At 50.4% G+C, this 20,101-nt stretch overlaps 1 protein-coding gene across 1 annotated transcript; it reads left to right on the top strand.

Moving 5' to 3' along the window:
* The first annotated feature begins 8,699 nt into the window (after positions 1–8,699).
* Positions 8,700–19,664, top strand: LOC137319175 (E3 ubiquitin/ISG15 ligase TRIM25-like). The gene is made up of 7 exons (XM_067981510.1): positions 8,700–9,014; positions 9,908–10,178; positions 11,014–11,105; positions 11,801–12,031; positions 16,014–16,036; positions 16,638–16,771; positions 18,854–19,664. Exons 1-7 carry the CDS (start codon positions 8,700–8,702, stop codon positions 19,372–19,374), a joined length of 1,587 nt encoding a protein of 528 aa, XP_067837611.1. The 3' UTR covers positions 19,375–19,664.
* Positions 19,665–20,101: the final 437 nt, after the last annotated feature.

Here is a 20,101-nt window from a genome sequence, read left to right as displayed (position 1 = left end):
GAGGAAGAGTTGGAGACAGGGAGTGGATACAGAGAAAGAGAAAAGAGAGAAAGACACAGAGAATATGACGAGAGCTCAGAGAGTGAGGTGGGAAAACTTTCACAAGAGACTCTCAGAGGCAACTCTTGCAGCAAATAGGTACTGTACCAATTCCTTCCATTCTTTTGAGCTGTAGGCAATATCTGAAACACCGAAAATACTGCATTCTGGGGGTGAGGTGGGAGATAGTGGCTGTTTTAAACAGAAAATGGAAATACTGCTCCTGAAATGTTTTTGATGTGGAACAGTTTATGATTTGATTGAACTCAGTGCATTGACACTCTGTTAATTAAAAATATAAAAAGATCTGGAGCTTGGGCTTGGCCTCAGACAATGAGACTGAAGGAGTCGGGGAGATACTCTTGACCCAGGTGTTTCTGGTGTCGTCTGGACTTGTCAATCCCTGGGTCCTTGCCAAGGACCTCCCAGGTCAGCTGGTTCAGGTCCTGCCATCGAAAGCACTCCGATAGTGTCAGACAAGCTCCTCTTGTGCCAGTGATCCTGGTTCACCTGAAGGCATGGCAGCCATTCTGGACCTTCTCTCTGATTCTGAAGAAGGTGTCAATTGTCCAACTCCAGAACCGGTGGAATCTTCTGCCTTTAATACTCAGGTGGCATCAGAATCTGTGGCCAGAAACGTTACATGAAAAGAAACAAGTCGATAAGTTCTGCACCCAACATCTGCATTAAGCATTTCCAGGTTAAATGGTTTACTATACGTGGGCAGCTATAAAATGCCTGTCGTTGTCCTTGTTGCAATCCAGTGATTTTATGTGTAATTTCTTCTACTGCCACAGGTACACGGTTGGTGTCAGGATGAGTGAGAGGAAATGGGTGTTTTTATCAAACTCCCCACAGACTAAAGTTGTAACAAAACCACAAAGAACAAGTGGATCTAATACAAGTGAGAGCGTATCCTGACCGGAATCGAATCAATGCCAGTAGAGATACCACAAAGGAGGGAGCAGTGCAACTGAAATTCCCCTCATGCCATCCCTCTGTGTCCCATCCATTTCTCAGTGCCAACTCCACATCTTTTCATTTGCTTTTTAATTGACGGCCAAAAACCAACCCCCAAAGACCCATCTAAACGTGCAGCCAATGACTGGAGATGGTGTTAAACCCACTCTCTCCCTTCTCTCACATTTCTTTCACATCCCAGACTCCCAGTTTCAGCAAAATGTAAGGGTCCACCCACCAGGTTTATTTTGTTCACCTCCCCGGATTAACAAGACAAATAGATGTCAAGAGTACGGAACTGAAACTAAAAGTTAGGAGCTGGTTCATTGATTCTGATGATTGAAGCAAAGAAAGTGCCCAGAGAGAACCTTAGTCCCTTCCTCGATTGATTGTGCCTCATCTGCAGGCCCATCTGAGGAGTCATTGAAGGGTTGGCCAACAATTTACACTGATCACTAAGAGTGAGAAGTCTGTGGGGGTCTGTAGTTTGGACACTAAGGTCACCGAGCCTGTTATCCCTACCAGCTCCACCTTGACTTATTCTGACATCTATTTGTATTGTTAATTTGCTCCCCTCCTCCCCACTCCCCTGGGCTGGACATCCACGTCCAGCCATCTTGTCCCTGAATCGGCATCAAGCACCAACCCTGCTCCAACTCCAGGCTCAGTTCGGCACTGCTCGGGGTTAACTGCACTGGCACTGGAGAGGGCCCAGTCCACACAGTCATCTCCGACCGATGTCGGCTGGAGCTCCACCTTGGGACTGAACAGGAAAGTCTCGTGGGGTGAACGCTCCGGTTGTTGCCTCGATGGTGTAGAGTGGGACAGGCTGGTTAAAGCCACTCGCCAACTAGTCCCTGCCATCCCAGTCCACACCATCGGGTGAAGCCCCGGTACCAACTTGTACCGAGGCCTCCCGGGATAAAGAGGAAGAGTCCTCCTCTGGCACCAGCTGGCTCTGAGGTGTCCGTGCCTTCTGGTGCCAGAATCAGGCTGGTTCCCCCAAGCGCCGCCAGCTACTGTTGGTGAGTCCTTCACCAGAGGCATCCGTCGTGCCCTCTGGTGGCACAAACCCAGCCCCGGGACATTGGTCTCCAGTTGGCGCCAGCTCATTTGGGGGCACCACCCTCGGAGGACTCGACCCCGCTCAGGGTCACCTATGCTGCGGGTGAGTTCCACTTTGGTGAGGGCAGTCCCAGGTCTCCGTTCACTTTTTATAGATCTGTGTCTCCCCCACCCCCCACCACCTTCAGCCGCTCCCTACAATTCCTGAGGGGCAGCCAGGTTCCAAGGGCTCTCACTCCCAGGGAGGTTACGTGTGCCTCAGTGGCACCTCCCCCGAGTGGCAGGGGCTCAAGTCTCGATGGTTTAACTCGATCGGCACTTGTATTCATGAGCCCGTTGCTGGTACAGCCGCCCTCATCCCTGTTCCCAGGGGCTAACTATCAACCTTCCCTGTCGGTTTAGCCCGAGGAAGCTGCCTGGAGGCTTCCCACCTTCGGAAGCCCAGTTGGGAGCCTGAGTCAGACCACGACCTCCAGTCACTGAGGCTTATTCATGTATTCAACACAAGGGTGACCCAGAGTCTGAAACTGTCGGTTCCGGAAGTCCCTGTCCTTCTGTTGGTTATGGCCAAGGTAGACAGCATCCATAGTGCCTCCGCCACCCTGCTTCACACCTTGCAGTTCACTGATCCAGCTGGTGAACTTTAGTCGTGAAAGCATCAGAAGGAAGGTCACCGCCCAGGAAACGAGTCCTGTTCCACCCACCACAATCCAAATGGTGGGACATGTGGGTCTGGTGGACCTTCCTGCAGGGTTTGGCGCATATCCCATTTTCCCTGCCACCAAATCCACTGGGGCCGGCTTTACTTATTGGCAGGCAAATGTTTCTCAGGTGAGTTGAGGGAACAATCCCTGCCACAGTGAGGACGACCTTCAGAGAGCATCCACTGCAGCAGCAGGCTGTGTGGGTGCCCTCAATGTAGGAGCAGCGTCCATCGTCCAGTGGATCTTGTATCGCCAATTAGCTTGGCTGCACACCTTGGGGTTCCTTCAGGAACTGTACAGCAACTACTGCAGCTGCCGTTTGATGCTGAGGTCTTCTTTGGCGAGCAAATGGAGGAGCTGTTGCAGGGCTACAAGCATCTCCAGCAGAACCTTCAGGCATTCCCGGATTGGCACCCAAGGTGGGGGGGACACTATTTTATTTTGTAGCTTAGGCAACACCCCATTTACAGGCCCCTTCAGGGAGAGCAGCCTTTTCAAGGCTTTAGCTGGACCGCAATGTCCTTTGTACCATGCCAGCCCGTCATTCCAGATTAGGACCTGGAACGCAGGGAGCTCGCAACAAGTAACCTTCGAGACCCTGTCCAGCTCCACGTCCCCAAGCAGTGATCCTGCCTTGATAGCCCACCACAGATCTGGATGACTGGCCATTTCCAGTCCTTCCATGTGGACGTGGATCACTCTGGATGCTTGGGTCCAGGAGACCAGGAGCAGTGAGTATCCTCTGCGTTAGCAGCTTGAGCCTCCATGTTTTTCACAACGTGGTTTGGTTTGACCATCAGAGGAACCATCTACTACTGGGCATACTGGCAGGTGACTTATGGTCTTCTACCATCCACACTGAGAGTGAGTGAGTGATTGTCATCCAGAAGGCTCAACTGTTGGGGATATTTCTCCAGTTGAGCCTTGCTTCGCCAGTAATGTTTCCACAGGTCTCCTTTGTCACAGCATCTGAACTAGAGCTGGTGGTCCTGGGAGCACAGTGTTCTCCAGGGGTTGGTGCAACAGCCATCAGGCTCTTCAGCTAATGCTCTGACATATGGGTGGAGGTCACATTCAGGGTGAATGGGCTTCTCGGCCAGTGGACACGGATGGGTTCACTTGGCATCTCAACAGGCTTGAGGAGTGAACGATACAACAGGACATTATCTACTTTCAGACTCGGTGCGGGGCAAGTCAGGGTGTATCCAGACAGACAATATGACAGTATTCCGGTCTGTCTACAAACAGGGTGGGACTCCCTCCTGGGTCCTTCTGTCAAGATGACACGTTGCTTCCCATTGGTGTTTGAACGATGGGGTGACACTCTTGGTGCCACATTTGGCCGGTGTGGACAACACTACAGTCGGCACACTCAGCTGCTCTGTAGTCCATCCTGATGAGTGGATGATCCACACTGAGGTAGTCCAGAATATCTTCAGGACTTGGGGGGTGACCAGATCGATCGACTTGCTCGTATCACCAGACAATCACCAACCTGCTCGAGGACCTCAGACAGTCAAGGTGGAGGCTGGGACAGTCTTTCGTTCTTTTGTTTCTAGATTCTGTTGCTCAGGGTTGCCTGATCTCCAGGATGCTGCAGAAAATTGCAGCAGAAGGTGGTTCTGGTTAATCCCTTACTGGCCTCACAAACCGTGCTTTTCAGATACCCCGGTGTTGAATGCTGCCAGTCTGACTTCAGGAGCCCAGGGAGAACGCCAAGTCATTTGAAGATTAAAGACGTCCCTACTTTTTTAGGGAATCTTTCTGCTTCATTCCGACATCCTCCAAACACTGCTGGACACTGTCCAACTGGTACTCAGGGTGAGAAGGGTGGACCCTGCAAGGGAACAGAATCCGGCTCCCAGGACAAATAGGTCAAAGTGAGTGTGATTCCCAGAAATGCTCGGGAACCAAGGGTCGAGTGAGAAGGAGGAATTAAAGGAAATTATTATTATTAAAAAATAGTGCTGGATAAATTAATGGAACTGAAAGCCGATAAATCCCCAGGGCCGATAATCTGCATCCCAGAATACTAAAAGAGGTAGTCATTGAAATAGTGGATGCATTGGTTGTTATCTTCCAAAATTCTATAAGATTATGGAACAGTTCCTGCAGATTGGAGGGTGGCAAATGTAATCCCACTATTTAAAAAAGGAGGGAGCGAGAAAACAGGGAAATACAGACCGGTTAGCCTAACGTCAGTAGTAGGGAAAATGCTGGAGTCCATTATAAAGGATGTGATAACAGGACACTTAAAAAATATCAACAGGATTAGGCAAAGTTAATTTGGATTTATGAAAGGGAATTCGTGTTTGACAAACCTACTCGAGTTTTTTGAGGATGTAACTGGTAGAATAGATAAGGGAGAACCAGTGGATGTGGTGTATTTGGATTTTCAGAAGGCCTTTGATAAAGTCCCACATAAGAGGTTATTGTGCAAAATTAAAGCACATGGGATTGGGGGAATATACTGGCATGGATTGAAAATTGGTTAACAGACAGGAAACAGAGAGTAGGAATAAACGGGTCTTTTTCGGGGTGGCAGTCAGTGACTAGTGGAGTACCGCAGGGATCAGTGCTTGGGCTCCAGCTATTCACAATATATATCAATGACTTGGATGAGGGAACCAAATGTAATATTTCCAAGTTTGCTGATAACACAAAACTAAATGGAATTGTAAGTTGTGAGGAGGATGCAAAGAGGCTTCAAGGCGATTTAGACAAGTTGAGTGAATGGGAAAATACATAGCAGATGCAGTATAATGTGGATAAATGTGAAGTTATCCACTTTGGAAGGAAAAACAGAAAGGCAGAGTATTATTTAAATGGTAATAGATTGGGGAATGTTGATGTACAAAGGGACCTGGGTGTCCTTGTACAACAGTCACTGAAAGCAAACATGCAGGTGCAACAAGCAGTTAGGAAGGCAAATGGTATGTTGGCCTTCATTGCAAGAGGATTTGAATACAGGAGCACGGATGTCTTACTGCAGTTATACAGGGCCTTGGTGAGGCCACACCTGGAGTATTGTGTGCAGTTTTGGTCTCCTTACCTAAGAAAGGATATACTTGCCATAGAGGGAGTGCAGCGAAGGTTCACCAGACTGATTCCTGGGATGGCAGGACTGTCGTATGAGGAGAGATTGGGTCGACTCGGACTGTATTCACTAGAGTTTAGAAGAATGAGAGGGGTCTCATTGAAACGTATAAAATTCTGACAGGGCTCGACAGACTGGATGCAGGGAGGATGTTTCCCCTGGCTGGGGGTCTAGAACGAGGGGTCACAGTCTCAGGATATGGGGTAGAACATTTAGGACTGAGATGAGGAGAAATTTCTTCACTCAGAGGGTGGTGAACCTGTGGAATTCTCTACCACAGAAGGCAGTGGAGGCCAAGTCACTGAATATATTTAAGAAGGAGATAGATAGATTTCTAGACACAAAAGGCATTAAGGGGTATGGGGAGAGAGCGAGAATATGGTATTGAGATAGAGGATCATATTGAATGGCAGAGCAGGCTCGAAGGGCCGAATGGCCTACTCCTGTTCCTATTTTCTATGTTTCTCTGGATCCAAACGGTGAGCTGAAGTGTCAGGATCAGGATCTGGATCCTGCCAGAAGCTGATTGATGGCCTGGCTGTTGAGATGGAATGCCTATCAGATTAGGGTACACCAGCAGTGGGGCATTCATGGGCAATGTTCACTTTATCATGTCTGTCCTGGTCACTTAAGTCTCCGTTCCCCTACAAGTACCTCCATCCTCCTTGTCCTCAGTACTACTTGGTTAGTCCCCAGCAGTGTGTGAAGAATGCCTGAATGACCATCAGCTCCCTTGTAAGCTGATCGCGGTGCAGTCTGACCAGAACTGGAGACAGTACTCGAAGTATGACTGACAGGACTGGACACAGTACTCGAGGTGTGACTGACAGGACTGGACACAGTACTCAAGGTGCAATCTGATCAGAACTGGACACAGTACTCGACATGGGACTGACCAGAACGGAACACAATACTCAAGGTGCAACCTGACCAGAACTGGAAACAGTACTCGACATGGGACTGACCAGAACGGAACACAGTACTCAAAGTACAGTCTGACCAGAACTGGACACAGTACTCGAGGTGCAGTCTGACCAGAACTGGACACAGTACTCGAGGTGGGACTGACCAGAACTGGACACAGTACTCAAAGTACAGTCTGACCAGAACTGGACACAGTACTCGAGGTGGGACTGACCAGAACTGGACACAGTACTCGAGGTGGGACTGACCAGAACTGGACACAGTACTCGAGGTGGGACTGACCAGAACTGGACACAGTACTCGAGGTGGGACTGACCAGAACTGGATACAGTACTCGAGGTGGGACTGACCAGAACTGGACACAGTACTCGAGGTGGGACTGACCAGAACTGGACACAGTACTCGAGGTGGGTCTGACCAGAACTGGACACAGTACTCGAGGTGGGACTGACCAGAACTGGACACAGTCCTCGAGGTGGGACTGACCAGAACTGGACACAGTACTCGAGGTGGGACTGACCAGAACTGGACACAGTACTCGAGGTGCAGTCTGACCAGAACTGGACACAGTACTCGAGGTGGGTCTGACCAGAACTGGACACAGTACTCGAGGTGGGACTGACCAGACCCTGTACAGTTTGATCATGACTTCCTCTGACTGTATTCTCCTGTTTTGGATTTGTTGTCCAACATTATTTTATCTTTGTTGGTTACAGCTCTGTTTTAAGAACATAAGAACAGAAGAAATAATGCATTTGTAACTGTTTTTGGAGGTCTCCTAGACTTGAATACTGGGATGAGGGGACATAGTCAGGATGTGCAGGAGTGAAGTTGAGAACATAAGAAATAGGAGCAGGAGTAAGCCAAACGGCCCTTCGAGCCTGCTCCGCCATTTAATAAGATCATGGCTGATCTGATCCTAACCTCAAATCTAAATTCATGCCCAATTTCCTGCCCGCTCCCTGTAACCCCTAATTCCCTTTACTTCTAGGAAACTGTCTATTTCTGTTTTAAATTTATTTAATGATGTAGCTTCCACAGCTTCCTGGGGCAGCAAATTCCACAGACCGACTACCCTCTGAGTGAAGAAGTTTCTCCTCATCTCAGTTTTGAAAGAGCAGCCCCTTATTCTAAGATTATGCCCCCTAGTTCTAGTTTCACCCATCCTTGGGAACATCCTCACCGCATCCACCCGATCAAGCCCCTTCACAATCTTATATGTTTCAATAAGATCGCCTCTCATTCTTCTGAACTCCAATGAGTAGAGTCCCAATCCACTCAACCTCTCCTCATATGTCCACCCCCTCATCCCCGGGATTAACCGAGTGAACCTTCTTTGTACTGCCTCGAGAGCAAGTATGTCTTTTCTTAAGTATGGAGACTAAAACTGTATGCAGTATTCCAGGTGCGGTCTCACCAATACCTTATATAACTGCAGCAATACCTCCCTGTTTTTATATTCTATCCCCCTAGCAATAAAAGCCAACATTCCGTTGGCCTTCTTGATCACCTGCTGCACCTGCATACTAACTTTTTGTTTGGACATGTTTCGTGTTGGGTTTACTGAGACTTGTAGCCTCTGCTATTTTGCTTTGTTTGATCTCTCTTTGCCCCTCTGATGAACCTTTTAACTTTTTCTGTATATTTTTCCATTCCTCCCAGAGATCTCCTTCACCTCCCTCTCTGCAGGATTTGTAAAGGTTATTCTTAAAATTACAATTTTTTTTGTGTGTTTCTGATTTTTGTTCTGAACTGCTGCTGCAGGCCTGAAAGGGTTAATCTTCAGCAAAGGTGAATCATGAAATTAACATCGTCCCTCCCTACACCGAGTGTTTATAAGAATTTCACTTCCTGCTCTGGTTCCTCGCTCTCTCTTGTGCTGTGTGAAAGCTGCTTCAGGTGCTGGAGGAATGGAGCCCGGAGCTTTAGAGGATGAATTAACCTGTGCTGTGTGTCTCCAGGTGTACCAGGACCCGGTGGTGTTGTCCTGTCAGCACAGTTTCTGTTTGAAATGTATTGAGGGAGTTTGGGCCAAGACACCAGGCCCAGAAGGGTTTGAGTGTCCTCAGTGTCACCGGAAATTCAACCCCAGGCCCAGTCTGGAGAGAAACTTCACGCTGTGTAATATAGTGGAAAAATACACACGGTCACAGCCTCCTGCTGATTCAGCCCGTGTCTTGTGTGAGTACTGCATTGAAAATCCAACCCCAGCTTTGAGATTGGGGGTAATTTTAGCCAGGAGCCAGGAAGTGGGCGGGGGTCGATTTACGGACAGGAAATCCGGAAGAACGGGTTTCCCAGACATCCTTACGATTTTAAGGTAAGGATGTCTTTATTTTGACGGTTTCCCGACCGACAGGCCAGCCTGATTGACAGGCTGGTCTCAGTCAGATGGGAGCAGAGCAAGGAAGGGGTAAGTGTTCAGGTCAGCGTTAGATTGGATGGATGGGAGGGTGAAGGTCATCGGTGGGCATGGGGGCATCGGGGGCCATGGTGGCATTGGCGGTGTCGGGGGGAGTTAGTCATTGGGGTGGGGATCAGTCATAGGGGGGTTAGTCATCGGGCGGCGGATCGGGGGTCAGTCACCGGGGGATTGGGGGTCATCGGGAGGGGGATTGGGGGTCATCGGGAGGGGGATCGGGGGTCATCGGGAGGGGGATCGGGGGTCATCGGGAGGGGGATCGGGGGTCAGTCACCGGGGGATCAGTCAATGAGGGGTGGCGGGGTCATGATCGGAGGTCATCGCTGCGGGTGGGCTTGTCGGGCCGGGGGGAAGCACTCCTGCTCCTCTGGGCCCACAAGCTGTGCTATAAAGGCACTCACCTGCAGTTTCGGGCCTTCTCGCCTCCTCTCACGGTGTGATGGAGAAGGCCCAGGAATCCCGGGCCCCAGTGACTAAAATCACAAAACCTGACAAAATGGAGGCCCACAGCCTCCTTGAAAGCTTTTAATGACCAACCCTCCTCCTGAGAGCGGGTTGGTCGCCCGCCCCCCGTCCCGCCCCTCGTCCCGCCCCTGGGAAAACCAGGAATGGGCGGGTTGGAGGCGAGTTGGGGGTGGGTTTTAAATTGTTGCAATTTTTAATGCACCCCGTCCCCAACCCACCCGTTTTTCAAAGCGAAAATCATGCCCAATGTGTCTGAAAGGTGAAACATCTCTTTGCTCCCTTCATTTAAAACCACATTTACTGAAAGAGGCCGACAAAGATCACACCCTAATCGAACCTGTGACTGATCTTACAGACAGGCAGTGCGTTGACCATAAGAAGGTTCTTGAATTCTACTGTGAAGATGATGCAGAGTGTGTGTGTGTTTCCTGTACAATAATAGGGAAACATAAATCCCACACACTGCTGAGCCTGGATCAGGCACAAGCTGCAATTAAGGTGAGTGACACAATTCCTGATATTAAATACAGTGAGGGAGAGTTTTCCTGTTAATGACCAATATTTATTAGAACTGATTGCAGACAGTGCTGATTTAGCCCAGTGGTTTCTTGCTGCCTCGGGTCTGGGTTTACAGCTGTTTGTTTTTTGTCAGTCAGATTTTCTCCCTCTCCTTTCTCTTACAGTCTGTCTGAGAGAACAGGGTGGGCACTGGGAGGGTGTGAAAGTGGCCCAGGGTGACTGCCCCTCACCCACACTCAGCCCCTCCTGGTGAGGGCACTGTCGAGCTCAGTAATTCACTGTGTGGGCACCAGTGAGAACTGGCACTCCATGGCATAGGGCTGTGGAGCAGAGCATGTTGTAGCCCTGTGTAACACTGGGGTATTCTGCCATCTGACCAGCAGGGAGAGGACCATCACCGGTGGGGGGAGTGAGGGACACCCACGGGGGGTGACTCAGGGGCTGGGGGGAGAAACTGTTTCTCACAACAAGAGGGAATTGGTGTTTGAGAAATGCTGGTGTGACTGAGTCTGTCTCCCTTTCCCCTCGGCTGATTCCTGGAAATGGAGGAGCTGAGTCCGTGTGAAAATGCAGCACATGGTGAGTCAGTGTGAAAAGAAGCCGGTGTGTGTGTGGTTCCTCAGTTTATACAGGGCAGGGAGCGCCTCTTTACTGAGAGTCACAGAAGGGAATATTTCTGCTCAGGGCCCAGACACTGAGAATCCCCCAAACCACTTTCTATCCACACCCAGTGGGGTCACTCCTGGAACGGAATCATTTCCCTTTTACATTCCAGTTTGAATCCCTTTTAAACACTTTCCAATTGCCTTTACAGGAAGAATTGGAGAGAGAAATCGAGAGTCTTCGGGGAGTCCAACAGAATTGTTCCAGCAAACAGCGAGACTTGGAGAGATCAGAAGCTGAAATAAAGGTGGGTAAAGTGGGACTGGACCTGGATTTACTCTGGAACCTGCAGACAATTCAGGAAAATCTGTGGGAAATTCCTCCCATTTTAAAGGGTGGGAGTGACTCCATACCCCCCACATGTTCAGGGAGTCTGTTCCAGAGATCGAGGACTCTGGGGTCTAACCTAACTCTGTGCCTATGGATTTTATACACAGGCCCTCTAGTCCCACCATCCCGATCCATCTCAAGTACCTCACCCAACGAGTGAGTCCAATAATCCCTCGATCATTTTAAAAACCTCAATCATGTCCCTCTCGGCCTGCCTTTCTCTAAATCGCCCTCCCTCTTGGAGCCGATCCTCAGAACTAAAATCCATCAGACTACGTGTCATTCTGGCCACCGTCCTCTCCAGAGTCTCGATGTCCTTCACCAGGTGTGGGCACCAAAACTGGACCCATCACTCCAGGTGTGGATGGACCAGGTGGCAGTGCCATACACAGTCTAAATACAGTGCTCTTTCTATTAAACTCAAGGCTCAAGGCAACACTCGGTAAACTCTGTTTTCTCTCCCAGTAGAACCTCCCCCCACTGCTTGTCTATCTTTAACGGGTGATCGAGTAGTGATCGAAACAAACTGTCCCGTCCCTGGAAAGTGCCATGTGCTCAGGGTAAGAGCTGTGTGGAAGGGCCGTTTGTAATGAGAGTTGGTTTGGGTTTCAGACACGAATCAATGAGCTGAAAGGAAAGCTATCGAAGAGCTTCTCTGAATGGAGGAGACAGCTGGAAGAAGATGAAGAATACGCACTGAAACTGATCGATGAGGAGGGTCTCCGAGCTCTCTCTCAGATTAGAAGCTGTTCTGAAGCATTAAACAAGAGGATGGAACAGATTACATTAATAGATGGAGAAATCCAGAATCTGGTACAGAGGGACCATCTCTCCTTTATTCAGGTACATCTTCAATATAAACAGGGCCATGTCTGGGGAATGGGGCGTTTCTGTGAGGCTGGTGAGAGGGCTGAATTGTTTGAAGATTGTTGGTGGGGCCCAGCATTGGCGCTGCCCCCTCAGCCCTGCCCTTGGAGTGTTGGCGCTGCCCCCTCAGCCCTGCCCTCGGAGTGTTGGCGCTGCCCCCTCAGCCCTGCCGTCGGAGAGTTGGCGCTGCCCCCTCAGCCCTGCCCTCAGAGTGTTGGTGCTGCCCCCTCAGCCCTGCCCTCAGAGTGTTGGCGCTGCCCCCTCAGCCCTGCCCTGGGAGTGTTGGCGCTGCCCCCTCAGCCCTGCCGTCGGAGAGTTGGCGCTGCCCCCTCAGCCCTGCCCTGGGAGTGTTGGTGCTGCCCCCTCAGCCCTGCCCTCAGAGTGTTGGCGCTGCCCCCTCAGCCCTGCCCTCAGAGTGTTGGTGCTGCCCCCTCAGCCCTGCCCTCAGAGTGTTGGCGCTGCCCCCTCAGCCCTGCCCTGGGAGTGTTGGTGCTGCCCCCTCAGACCTGCCCTCGGAGTGTTGGCGCGGCCCCCTCAGCCCTGCCCTGGGAGTGTTGGCGCTGCCCCCTCAGCCCTGCCGTCGGAGAGTTGGCGCTGCCCCCTCAGCCCTGCCCTGGGAGTGTTGGCGCTGCCCCCTCAGCCCTGCCGTCGGAGAGTTGGCGCTGCCCCCTCAGCCCTGCCCTGGGAGTGTTGGCGCTGCCCCCTCAGCCCTGCCCTCAGAGTGTTGGTGCTGCCCCCTCAGCCCTGCCCTCGGAGTGTTGGCGCTGCCCCCTCAGCCCTGCCCTGGGAGTGTTGGCGCTGCCCCCTCAGCCCTGCCCTGGGAGTGTTGGTGCTGCCCCCTCAGCCCTGCCCTGGGAGTGTTGGCGCTGCCCCCTCAGCCCTGCCCTCGGAGTGTTGGTGCTGCCCCCTCAGCCCTGCCCTTGGAGTGTTGGTACTGCCCCTTCAGCACTGCCCGAGGAGTTATATCGAATTTCATAGAATCTACAGCACAGAAACAGGCCATTCGGCCCATCATGTCTCTGCTGGTGTTTATGCTCCACACGAACCTCCTCCCTCTCTGCTTCATCTCACCCTGTTAGTATCTCCTTCTATTCCTTTCTCCCCCATGTGTTTATCGAGCTTCCCTTTAAATATATCTGTGCTGTTCACCTCAACTACTCCTTGTGGTGGTGAGTTCCACATTCTCACCACTCTCCGGGTTAAGAAGTTTCTCCTGAATTCCCTATTGGATTTATTAATGTCTATTAAAATACACTCTTGGACCTAATCCATTAAATAAGTGTCCTTTTCGAGTTTTTACGTTGCTCTTCAATTCTCAATATCTGGCAAAACCACGGATCAGGGGCTGTAACCTCAGTGACACAATAAAGTCTCATTATTTAACAGAATTGATCAAGCAGTGGAGGAGTTGAGGGGATAAAATTATATTTCTGGCCCCTATTTCTGGTCTCCCCCACAAGTGGAAACATCTTCTCTCAGTCTACCCTATTAAACCCTTTCATCATCTTAAAGACCTCAATCAGGTCACCCCTCAGTCTTCACTTTCTAGAGAAAAGAGCCCCAGCCTGTTTTTTGTGATATATATTAATGATTTGGACTTAAATGTAGGGGGCATGATTAAGAAGTTTGCAGATGTTACAAAAATTGGCCGTGTGGTTGATAGTGAGGAGGAAAGCTGTAGACTGCAGGAAGATATCAATGGACTGGTCAGGTGGGCAGAAAAGTGACAAATGGAATTCAATCCGGAGAAGTGTGAGGGAATGCATTTGGGGAATGCAAACAAGGCAAGGGAATAAACAATAAATGGGAGGATACTGAAAGGTGTAGAGGAAGTGAGGGACCTTGGAGTACGTGTCCACAGATCCCTAAAGGTAGCAGGACAGGTAGATAAGGTGGTTAAGAAGGCATATGGAATACTTTCCTTTATTAGCCAAGGCATAGAATATAAGAGCAGGGAGGTTATGCTAGAACTGCATAAAACACTGGTTAGGCCACAGCTTGAGTACTGTGTACAGTTCTGGTCACCACATTACAGGAAGGATGTAATTGCACTAGAGAGGATACAGAGGAGATTTACAAGGATGTTGCCAGGACTGGAGAAGTTTAGCTATGAGGAAAGATTGGATAGGCTGGGGTTGTTCTCTTTGGAACAGAGGAGACTGAGGAGAGATTTTATTGAGGTGTATAAAATTATGAGGGGCCCAGATAGAGTGGATAGGAAGGACCTATTTCCCTTAGCAGAGAGGTCAGAGCGCATCGAATTTAAAGTAATTAGTAGAAGGATTAGAGGGGAGCTGAGGAAACATTTTTTCACCCAGAGGGTGGTGGGAGTCTGGAACTCACTGCCTGAATGGATGGGAGAGGCAGAAACCCTCAACTCATTTGAAAAGTACCTGGACGTGCACCTGAAGTGCTGTGACTTACAAGGCCACGGACCAAGTGCTGGAAAGTGGGATTAGGCTGGGTGGCTCATTGTCGGCCGGTGCAGACACAATGGGCCAAATGGCCTCCTTCTGTGCCGTAAATTTTCCATGATTCTATGATTCAGTCTTTCCTGATAGGTATCACCTCTCAGTTCTGGTATCATTCCAATAAATCGTTTCTGCACCTTCTCCAGTGCCTCAATATCCTTTTTATAATATGGAGACCAGAACTATTCACAATACTGCAAGTGTGGTCTAACCAAAATTCTATACAATTTTAACATAAATTCTATCCCTCGAGAAATGAAAACCAGTCCTTTGCTTTTTTTATGGCCTTATTAACCTGCGTCGCTACTTTTAGTGATTTGTGCATCTGGAGCCTCGAGATCCCTCTGCGCTATTTAGACTCTTGTTTTCCAAGGAGTTTGAGGCCTCCTTATTATTCCAACCAAAATGTAATGCCTCACACCTAACTATATTGAAATTCATTTGCCAGATACACACCCATTCCGCAAGTTTATTAATGTCTTCCTGTATTTTGTCGCAGTCTCCTCAGTATTAACTATACCTCCAATTTGGTGTCGTCCGCAAATTTTGAAATTGTGCTTCCGATTCCCGAGTCCAAATCATTTATGTAAATGGTGAACAGCAGTGGTCTCAGCACCGATCCCTGTGGGACAACACACCCCAAGTTTTACCCTGCCCTCGGAGTGTTGGTGCTGCCCCCTCACCCCTGCCCTCGGAGTGTTGGTGCTGCCCCCTCACCCCTGCCCTCGGAGTGTTGGTGCTGCCCCCTCAGCCCTGCCCTCGGAGTGTTGGCGCTGCCCCCTCAGCCCTGCCCTCGGAGTGTTGGCGCTGCCCCCTCACCCCTGCCCTCGGAGTGTTGGTGCTGCCCCCTCAGCCCTGCCCTCGGAGTGTTGGTGCTGCCCCCTCACCCCTGCCCTCGGAGTGTTGGCGCTGCCCCCTCACCCCTGCCCTCGGAGTGTTGGCGCTGCCCCCTCACCCCTGCCCTCGGAGTGTTGGCGCTGCCCCCTCACCCCTGCCCTCGGAGTGTTGGCGCTGCCCCCTCACCCCTGCCCTCGGAGTGTTGGCGCTGCCCCCTCAGCCCTGCCCTGGGAGTGTTGGCGCTGCCCCCTCAGCCCTGCCCTGGGAGTGTTGGCGCTGCCCCCTCAGCCCTGCCCCCGGAGTGTTGGTGCTGCCCCCTCAGCCCTGCCCTCGGAGTGTTGGTGCTGCCCCCTCAGCCCTGCCCTGGGAGTGTTGGCGCTGCCCCCTCAGTCATGCCCTCGGAGTGTTGGTGCTGCCCCCTCAGCCCTGCCCTCGGAGTGTTGGCGCTGCCCCCTCGGCCCTGCCCTCGGAGTGTTGGTGCTGCCCCAGGATGGAGTGCAGTGAAATGTGGGATTATTGGCCATTCCTGTGACTGGCCCCACCTACTGTTATACACTGAACTCTTTACTCTCAATCCCAAATTCACTCTTTGGTTCCATTGGGTGTTGATTTGTTCGTTGACTGATTTGATCTCCTCTCTTTATTCACAGAACTCGAAGCAGCTCCTTTCCAGGTAAGTTCCTCTCAGTCATACAGTGCCTGCTGCTGATAGGGAACCTTCCCCTGTATCTGGGAGAAGAGTGAAAGTAGAATCACCGCTTGGAATGTGTTGTGATTGGCTCATTCTATCCACTAACAGAGAAATGAGTGAGTGCTGAGATTTCCCAGTAATGTCAGTGTGACTGGACCCTCTGTGAGGGAATCCCACTGATCCCAGGTCCCTGGGAGGCTGTTCCTTCTCCTCTCCTCACTTCACATGATTGTCGAGAGGGGGGGAGCACAGACTGGAGACCCTCGGGATAATAATAATTATTAATAATGGAAAGATGAGGGCTCCAGTACAGAGAAACTGGACTGAACACAGACGGCTTTGAAAATCACAAACTGAGCTGAAGTGGCAGCAAACCAGGATCCCACTGCACGTGTGGAGATCAGTGTGAATGCAGGGAGACTGCAAATCCCGGGATTCTGCCATTTTCAGGATGGGTTGCTGCGGGGTCTCAGTACGAGCATTAGAAGGGGTGCAGGTTGTTGCACTGATCACTCGTTCCCCTTTGGGTTTCTGATCTGAAATGTCCCCACTGATAAAAACATTCTCTCCTCTTTCATTCCAGAGTGATTGAGACTCAGAGAGTCACAGACCCAGATGTTCCAGCGCTCACCCTGAACCTGTCCAATATATCTCAACTTATCCAGAAGAGGCTGAATGAATCGGAAAAGTATCACTCAGACATATTGGGAATCATTGGTAAGAACGTGCAGCTTTTCTCCAATATAAGGGACTGAGAGCAGGTCGGGTTAGTTGTGTTCAGACAGTTGGGAATATCCCCGAACTTTAATATCAGGTCCCTGTGTGTGTGGATCAGGAGCCTGAGATTAATCCTCAGTCCCCAGTCACACCTGCTTTAAACACTCCTCACTGTAATGGGCCAGAGCTTCACCCCCCATGGGTCAGGGAGGGGCGGGTCAGAGGAACGATGTTCTTACTGATAATTACTGGTCAAAATACTGGGGTTCACAGTATTACAGGTGGATAGTCACAGGTTTATTAAGCATATGATAACTATTATTGACAATAATTAAACACACACAACAACAGCACTCAGGAGTTTTTAACCCGGAGAATCCACACGTTAACAGTGAAATGGTCGGCTGGTCAGGCCCCATCAGATTCTGAGCTCTCTCTTCCCACTCCGACTGTTTATCGTTTTTCCCAATCCTGTTATGTTTTAGTATTACCTCTTGTTCCTTTCATGTCCCCTGTCAATGATTTCCACATCCTGATTGATCTGTCAATCAAATCCTTAGGATGAGGTCAGTTACAGAACCATCAAAGACATTCTAACCCTCCAGTGCACGTGTTGCTGTTCCTCACACTGGGCCGTGTTCCTTTCGACAGGGGTCTCCTTCCAGGGGGGCCTTTACAGACAGCTGTTTATGTCTCAATACAACCAGCTTCAACATTACAGACAACGAACCACCATTCCCACCTCTCTCATGTCCCTGTGAAGTTCAAAGACGAAGAGTTCACAAGATGCCGTTCCACTCGCACCGACACGCCTCCGAAGGTCTTGTTACAGGGTCTGTCCATATCAAAGGGAGAATCAAACTGCTGGTCAGATCAGTTCCAATTGAAAAGTTACTGAACACAGTTACATTAATATAAAGAGAAATCAATAACAGTCCCATTTGATTAACCCTTTGCTAACAGCGGAGTTACACACAGGAGGGAGAGAGCCCAGGGCACACTCCGGTATTCAGGATGGGACAGTAACAGGAGGGAGAGAGCCCAGGGCACACTCCTGTATTCAGGATGGGACAGTAACAGGAGGGAGAGAGCCCAGGGCACACTCCTGTATTCGGGATGGGACAGTAACAGGAGGGAGAGAGCCCAGGGCACACTGCTGTATTCAGGATGGGACAGTAACAGGAGCGAGAGAGCCCGGGGCACACTCCTGTATTCGGGATGGACAGTAACAGGAGGGAGAGAGCCCAGGGCACACTCCTGTATTCAGGATGTGACAGTAACAGGAGCAAGAGAGCCCGGGGCACACTCCTGTATTCAGGATGTGACAGTAACAGGAGCGAGAGAGCCCGGGGCACACTCCTGTATTCAGGATGTGACAGTAACAGGAGCGAGAGAGCCCGGGGCACACTCCTGTATTCAGGATGGGACAGTAACAGGAGCGAGAGAGCCCGGGGCACACTCCTGTGAGCTGTGTGTTCCCAGTACAAATGTAAGGAATCTTACAACACCAGGTTATAGTCCAACAGTTTTATTTGAAAATCACAAGCTTTCGGAGATTATCTCCTTCGTCAGGTGAGTGAGTGAATGACGAAGGAGATAATCTCCGAAAGCTTGCGATTTTCAAATAAAACTGTTGGACTATAACCTGGTGTTGTAAGATTCCTTACATTTGTCCACCCCAGTCCATCACTGGCATCTCCACATCATGTTCCCAGTACAGCCGGTGCTGAGATTGTGGGGCTGGAACTGTGAGTCTGTGGGATGTGTTGTGTGCCGGTGAATCCCCTCCATTGTGTCTGGGAGAACCTGAGCACAGTGCCAGGGGCTTGTGTGATTAAACTGACTGCTACTGTGTGTCTCCACTGCAGTGTTTGCACTGAGTGTACAGCACTGGGACCCACACACTGCTATTTAACAGGGATTCTGATTGAAGGCCATTGATTTAACATGGGATGAATCCAGTCTAAGAGGTAATATGGGGCTGACACTGTCTGGGAAATACTGACTCTCCCACCCTGCAGCTGTCAATCATTGATCTGAGTGGAATAACCCTGTCTGACCAATCTCTTCTCTCCTCTCTAGGGCAAAGGTCACCGATGAGCCTGGATCCAAAGACAGTAAACTGGAACTTGGTTCTGTCTGATGATCTGAGATCAGTAACACGGACTGAACGGAAACAGCCCTACCCACCTCACCCAGAGAGGTTTAAAGACCATCCCCAAGTCCTCTGCTCCCAGAATTTCTCCTCAGGATCCCATTCCTGGGATGTGGAGACTGATGGGAAAGACTGGGGAATAGGGATTGTGTGTGGGAATGTCGAGAGGGACACGATGAACTCTGATCTTCGGCTCAGCAGTAAATCCTGGTGTTTGGGATTTTCTGCTGATTTTCTCAGAGTTTGGCACAATTACCGGAGCACTGGCCTCTCACCGATCCCGTCTAACATCAGGATCCGAGTTCAGTTAGACTACGAGGCCGGGACTCTGTCATTTCACCGGGTCACTGACTCACTGAGACATTTACACACATTTCAAACCACATTCACTGAACCCGTGTTTCCAGCATTTTATTGTGGGGACAAATCCCTAAAACTGTTAAATTAATCCTCACAGCTGAGACTCTGATGATGTCACTCTCGGGTCTGCCCCTCTGATGATGTCACTCCCGGGTCTGCCCCCTCCGATGTGTCACTCCCGGGTCTGCCCCCTCCGATGATGTCACTCCGGGTCTGCCCCCTCTGATGATGTCACTCCCGGGTCTGCCCCCTCTGATGATGTCACTCCCGGGTCTGCCCCCTCCGATGATGTCACTCCCGGGTCTGCCCCCTCTGATGATGTCACTCCCGGGTCTGCCCCCTCTGAAGATGTCACTCCCGGTTCTACCCCTCTGATGATGTCACTCCCGGGTCTGCCCCCTATGATGATGTCACTCCCGGGTCTGCCCCTCTGATGATGTCACTCCCGGGTCCATAAGACCATGAGATCATGAGAGATAGGAGCAGGAGTAGGCCATTCGGCCCCTCGAGCCTGCTCCGCCATTAAATGATATCATGGTTGATCTGATTTTTATCTCGACTCCACTTTCCCGCCCTTTCCCCATATCCTTTGACTCCCTCGCTGTTCAAAAATTTGTCTCAGTCAGCCTTGAATGTGTTCAATGACTCAGCCTCCACAGCTTTTTGGGTTAAAGAAGTCCAAAGATTCACGACCCTCTGAGAGAAGAAATTCCTCTTCATTTCCATCTTAAACAGGCGACCCCTTATTCTGAGACTATGTCCCGCAGTTTTAGATTCCCCCATGAGGGGTAACATCCTCTCAGCATCTACCCTAT

Source organism: Heptranchias perlo, unplaced genomic scaffold (genome assembly GCF_035084215.1).
Source record: "Heptranchias perlo isolate sHepPer1 unplaced genomic scaffold, sHepPer1.hap1 HAP1_SCAFFOLD_754, whole genome shotgun sequence".
Lineage (NCBI taxonomy): Eukaryota > Metazoa > Chordata > Chondrichthyes > Hexanchiformes > Hexanchidae > Heptranchias > Heptranchias perlo.
This window is presented reverse-complemented; position numbering and strand designations above follow the sequence as displayed.